Genomic DNA, 6,784 nt, shown 5'->3' with positions numbered 1-6,784 from the left:
TGCAATCATGTCTTCTCTTCTTCCCTTTCTCCTACTCTTTCTTACAATGCATACCTGCAAAGCGCGATATCTTGGTGTCATCGTTAACGAATCCCATAAACAAGTTCAGTTTTCTGTCAAGGTTAGTTATATTCCTTTTTTTATAGTCATAAATTTATTTGTTAAACATTTGAATACAAATCCGAAGGTCAATAGTTAGTTGGCATGTGCTCTCCTGATGGCAATGATGAAGGTGGAGCATCAAGTATTTCTATGTTTTAGTTTTAGTTTTTTTTTTTTTTAAACTTTCTGAATATGTCCGGACGTTAAATCTGTACATCTTTATTCTTTAAGATATTCTTTTACCATAAAAAGAAACCCTAATTTGGAGTTCTAATCTTTCCATGCATATCTGATACTGCAGGAAGTGGAGAAAGAGAGATTAGTGAAAACTTCAATTGCATCACAAGTGATGATTCCTAACTCATCAGCTGAACTTCAAACAGTACAAATAGAGGCTGGAAATGGAGAGAGCATCATCAGTGAGGGAAAGGGTTATCCATCCACTCAAAACCCTAAGGATTCACGAGTTCGTCATAAGAAGGTGAAGAAGAAGAGGAAAGGAAAGGTTACAGCCGTTTCTCAAGTCGAGTCTCTGGTTTCGGTATCATGGCATATAGATCATAACAAGCAGAAGGGCAATCCTGGATTTAACTCAGACTATGCTCCTCCCAAGACACACCCTCCTTCACACAACTGAACTGCTCTTTGCTTATTTATTTTTGTTATCCAACCCCTCTCCTTTTCCAGTGATGTTATCAAAAGAAACTGTAGAAGGAAAGTACAAGCTGAGCTTTAGAATCTTAGGTTCATATATTTTACTATTGTAGACATAATTATAATAGCATTCAATAGAATCACAGTACTACAACTCTACAAGGGCTTTTGCATTTTATGTGTTGCCATGTTTGACTTTGACTCTTCAGTTTATGTAAATCAGATAATGCTTTCTCTGAAGAAATATAACCTCCTTGCCTTTGCCTCATGGATTTTATTCTTTTATCTCTGGACTCTATTCTTCTTTTTGTTCTTTATTTAGTTATTTTTGTTATATAGATCATAGTCTTCCTTTGGTGTTTTATTCTTGGCTTGTATGGAGTAGCATGTGGAGAAGTGATTGGAGGGTTAATAAGTAGGAAGTGGAGTTGATCTATGTTATTCCTTATGCATGCATTCAAAAGGAAGATAAAGAAAAGTTGGGAAACATGGGAAGTACTCATGTGCATGAATCTAGACATATGTGGAAAATGTCAGGGATCATATACTCTCGTACAGTTTGGTCAAATTCCACTCCTTCGTTTCTAGCCTTGTGTAATTCATGTCTATTATTTGAATAGAGATGTTTTAACATATTATCTCGTGAGGTGCAATTCAGGACCGGAGAGATGAACCTAGTAAGTTTTAGGATTCCATCATTCTTCGAAACCATAGATTCCGAGTAACTTAATTTGATATGAATTGATAAAGCAAACTGACTGGAAATCCTGGCTTCTAATTTATTTTAATATACTCACTGGTTACTGAGGACAGATCAATAGTTGTATTTAATGACAATATGGAGGAGAACTGTTGAATGATGGCCTCTTGCATGTTTTGCTTTTCACTTCTCCAATAAATAAAACTTTCAGAAAATGAATGAGAGAGAGAGAGAGAGAGAGAGAGAGAGAGAGAGAGAGAGATGTTTAGGCAACAATGGTTGTATATGTTGGTTTCTTAGTATGAGGGAAGAAATTTAAGTATACCTCAATTAGAGCCTTTACTACCAGTGGTCTTTCTTCAAGTACATTCATGCCTATTTAAGTAACTAGGAATCTTTCAATGAAGCTGAAGTTTCATAATCTTTCTAGCTTCCAAAGATTAATGACCTTTGAACTGCTGATAGTTGAACTTGATGACCTACTTGGTTATAGAAAGTTCCACTTTGTAGTTGTTCAGAGTTACATAGGGCCCGTTTGATAACGTTTTTGCTGTTTTTGTTTCAAGAAACGGCAGAAACATAAATTTCCATTTCTAGAAATAGAAACAAAATTGAAGGTGTTTGATAGTCAAGTTTCTAGAAGTCGATAGTAACCAGCAAAAAGAATGGTCACGAGTCGTTTCTAGAAATGGTGAAACAAGTAGACACTTGTTTCGCCTGGGTCATTTCTTGAACCATAAATAGGTAGAAATTTCAATTTCTATTTCTGAAAACAAGTGAAATAAAACAGTTTTATCAAACGCTTTTTGTTCTGTTTCTGCCATTTATGGACACAAAAACGGCAGAAACGTTATCAAACGGGCCCCTAGTTTTTGAAAACTTTTAAGGTACAATAAAATTTTCATGACCTTGCTGTAATTAATGTTGACCACTAAACCTTAAGCATTTCTTTTTTTTTTGGGGGGGGGGTGGGGGTTGTTCAGGAAGAAATCTAACTTCCAATGTTATTGCTTTAAGCAGTTTCTACTTGCAGTTGTAACAAAGTAAAGCCTAATAACACTCTCATTTTACAATGATAACTAAAGAGGATATATAAAAGTTTTTGAATGAATATGTATTTTGCTGTTAAAACAAATTTAATTTCTTAGAAATTTATCTCTCAAGCTCCATTACAAAGAAAATAAAGGGAAGGTAAGTCAAATAAATACTAAAGTTGAACTTTTTGTAATATCATGCTCACATGATTATGCAATTACTCCAAAACATTCTAGATATAGTAATTTAAATTCTACTTTATTTGCAATCCTTTCAATTTGTTCCATAAAAAAAAAATCCCTTAAATTTAAAAGAAAAACAAAAAAGCATACCTGAAAAGTAAATCACATATAGTAAATTTTTTGTAGATTACATAATCATGATTAATAGACTTTCCTTTTTCTTTTCAGAGTTTTGCTCTAGAATTGTTAACCATTAGGTCAATAAAAGTTTGACTTTGCACTATTAACCTGTTTGGAGATCTTATCCTATTTGTACTTCTAATTGATATTCTACCTTATTCAAGGATTTTTAAGGTCTACTAGCATATTTTCCATCCTAGTTGAAGTCCATAAGCTGCTTTAAGGTCTAGTTTATCTTGTACAAATTAAATAAAAATAAAGAACAATTGATTAAGAAAATAAAAAGAAAAAGAAAATCTTTAGATAGGTGGAGAAAAATGATGAAAGTAAGTCTTGGAAAGACGAGGGGGTGGCAGGGCACTTCTGCTAACTACAACTTGTAGCTTGTTCCTTCCATGGGTTGACTCAAAAATAATGCCAATGTTGCAATTTTTTTTAATTATTATAAAACAAAATAATTAAGCAGTGTTGTTGTTCAGAAAAAAGATGACTTTGAAAGAAAATGCAAGAAACAATTCTCCTTGGGGCCCTATCTAAAAAAAATGGCAACATTTTGTTTTTTTTTTTTTTTATCAAAAATTGATTTTTCATCTATTTGACTTAATTTATGCTCTAAATTTTTTTCGAGGTAAATGATATATCCTTTGCAGAAATAAAGTTTTTTATTGGAATCAAACCAAATCTTGGACTGAATTATATCCAACACATTTTACAACATGATTATTGTACATGAATGGACCATTTGTCGAACAAGAGTATTGGATGTCATAAAGATAGGACCTGAATAGAATTGAAGTTAAAGATTTACAGGGAAGTCGTTAAAAACAGATTGAACATGTGGGAGGGATCCAAACTAATTCTACTTTTCATTTCCCCTGTATAGAGCACTGAGTTAATTATGGTCCTCTATCACGTGGAATTGCACGAAACTCACTACCCCCCATTGTCTTTTGGAAGATGATTGAATACTTCTGTCACTAAATTGATCAGTGAGGAAGTGTGTAGCGGCGGGCCACCGCCGTCATTGCCTAAAAATGTCATTCTATCCACTTTCTTTCCCTTTTTTTCTTTAAGGAAGGTTGTTTTTGAAGCTCCTCTACGCTCGCTTAGACCGACTCATATTGGTTTACTTTTTTGGGGGGGAAGAGCGAGTAAGGTTATAAAGTTGTCTCCTTATAACCAAAAAAATGAAAAACAAAATTTGTAAACTTACTTTCTTTGCCCCCCTTCCTCCATACAATAACATGAATGAAGGGTCTACTGATCATATGATTTTGCAACAATATATGTGTGGTCCAACTCCTACCTCATAGTAATAGAATAGGAAATTTTCCTTGCTCTCATCCCTAACCCCTAACTAGTGTGTTATAAGATCTCTCATTGGTAGCTTCCTTTGGTTGTCATTTGTCTGCATCAGCTACTAGACTTTGGATTCAAATGGTTGCAATGAAACCTACGTTTGTTTCTGTTTCTTAATTCTGTCCTTGTCGAAGAATTAATCAATCCGACCATGGTGGAGGATCAGAATAAACTCTTGTTACGTACCCGCCACCTAAAGGATCAGCAGTGACGAGGACGGCGTCTTATCACATTTGAGGAGATGAGGAGATGTTCCATTTCAAATTGATCGATCCTGATGTCTAAAATGAAATATTCGTCCCTTTGTCGTGCCGACTATGGCTACGGAAAAAGTATCTTCCAAATATTGGGTATCTATCATTAAATCAGATTGAATACTTCATGAAATGGATGGAGTATTAAAAATATTATAGCCGGAGAAGCTATTTAAATTCCTGTGTCTAAAATGCCCATATAAAAAAATAAAAATTATATGCTACAATGTTTCTCGCACAATCAACCCTAAAGAATTTCAATAAAATTATGTGAAGAAGTTATTCTAGTCTACTTTAATAGTTTTCTCCAAGAAAATAGTAAAAAAAATAAGAAAGGAAAAAAAATAAAAAGAAAAATTGTTTGTTTTTTCTTCTAGCCATGTTCTTTTCCAACGATTTTTAACTCTCAGTTACCACCACTCATCCAAATGCAACTTTTGATCATATGCATTTTTTTGCTCGAATGATCGACTTTTTGGTTGAATGATCCAAATGATCAGATACAAATATATAATTAAAAAAAAAAAAAATGATACTCTAAGCAAGAGGCAGCGGCTACATTAACCCTCCCTCCTCTATAACCTCAATGTTCTTTTATCAAGATACCATTCCGTAGCCTCTTATTAGTGTACTCCACTTTCTCAGAGAAGACTCTCACATAAATTTTATGATAAAATGTTTTATATCCGAAAATAGTCTAAGCCAGTACTCCCATGTGTCTATCTCTCTTCTCCACCCCTAACTAGAGAACACGTTCCCAATTTTTTATTTACATAATTTCAACTGTGTGCTTTACAAAAATTTCACTGCTTATATTATATCTTTTTGGCCTCTGGAGTCGATCGGAAGAGATGATTTCCTATTTGACTTTTTTTTTGTGTACATTGGGCCATTGGCCATGAGGGGTTGGTCCCCTGTAATGCATAAATGGCTGATGGGCTACAGTAGTGGTCCATGGAAAAACACAATTTTTTAACACATGCCTTTACATAACCCTACCAGATGAGGGTCAACATTAGGTAGCTAGGCACTTGTGGCACATGGCCGTTGACTAAATTTAATGTTTTATCTAATAATATTTTTTTTTTTTTCCTCCCTTGTAGCATCATGTATTCTTCATGATTTCATTACTTGTCTAAACACAGAGAGAAAAGTTACACCCGATAATGATACATACATTTATGTGAAATTTGGTGAAAAGAAGTTAGTGAAGTATAAGCTTTTGAGGTTCATGTTCTTGTTTCAAGGATGAACTATTAAGACAGCTAACAAGCTACAAAAGTAAATGATAAACTTGAAATTATTATCTGCACAGAGTGAAAGGACCCATGCTCATACTGTAAATATGGTTTACACTGGTCAATCCTAACCACTCTCCTTGTAAAACATCTCAATCAGTTCAGATCTAAAGAAGAGTTCCAGGTCTAAAGGTTCCAGAAAATGAATCAGATGGCCAGTGTTTGGACATAGAGGAGTTGAAAGCTTTTGGGTGGGATGAAATAGAAAATTACCTGCTTACAGAGTAGATCAGGCCCTGCTTACTAGGATCCAGGTCCATTTTGGGATCCAGTTAGTAACCAGATTGGTCCGAATTTGTGTTCTACCATTTGTTTTAAGGTTTGGGTGCAGTTCAGTTCGTGCCATGTACATTAACTACTAGGTGCCTACAGATTCAAGTGTTTTAAGGGGTTCTCTGTTTAAGCCATGTATGTAGGAGTGAGAACTTCCCTGGGAATGGATAGCCAGTGATATAATCTGCTTGGGCTCAGTCCTGAATCATAGGCTCATTGTCACCCTTGGCCAGGCTTGAAACCTGACTTCACCTTGTAGTGCACACTTAGGTTTACTTCAGCATGGACCAAGCCTCCCTTCTTGGAACTTAATTTCATACTGCATTACAAATAGATAGAAGTCTGTTTTCCAGAAATAGGGATCTCCAACACGTATTTATTATCCAGTAATGGGGGGCCCCACTGAGGAAAACTAGGTGAGCATCACACCCAAGCAATGAAGACACCAAGGCCAGGGTGTCCATGGGACATCAGGCAAGAAAGGCACCCATGTGGTGGTGTCTCAGAAGCATGTTGCATGGACATGTGAATGTTGCAAGACTGTCATTTAAGTTTCAAAATGATCACATGACATATAGTGTTTAAATGAAGTTTGTCAATAAGAGTAAGTAGTTCAAGCAGATAGAGATGCACCAATTATTTTGACACCACCTCCCAAACCAGAGAGAGAGAGGAGAGAGAGAGAGAGAGAGAGAGAGAGAGTCTTTTAAATCCCATCATAATGAAAATTATTAGTCCTAATCACAT

General features: G+C 35.1%; 1 protein-coding gene across 1 annotated transcript; it reads left to right on the top strand.

Annotated features, from left to right (window-relative positions):
* Positions 1 to 911, top strand: LOC122069747 (root meristem growth factor 10-like). Its single transcript, XM_042633818.1, has 2 exons — positions 1 to 121; positions 404 to 911. Exons 1-2 carry the CDS (start codon positions 8 to 10, stop codon positions 737 to 739), a joined length of 450 nt encoding a protein of 149 aa, XP_042489752.1. The 5' UTR covers positions 1 to 7; the 3' UTR covers positions 740 to 911.
* Positions 912 to 6,784: the final 5,873 nt, after the last annotated feature.

The sequence above is a fragment of the Macadamia integrifolia genome, unplaced genomic scaffold (assembly GCF_013358625.1).
Source record: "Macadamia integrifolia cultivar HAES 741 unplaced genomic scaffold, SCU_Mint_v3 scaffold693, whole genome shotgun sequence".
Lineage (NCBI taxonomy): Eukaryota > Viridiplantae > Streptophyta > Magnoliopsida > Proteales > Proteaceae > Macadamia > Macadamia integrifolia.
This window is presented reverse-complemented; position numbering and strand designations above follow the sequence as displayed.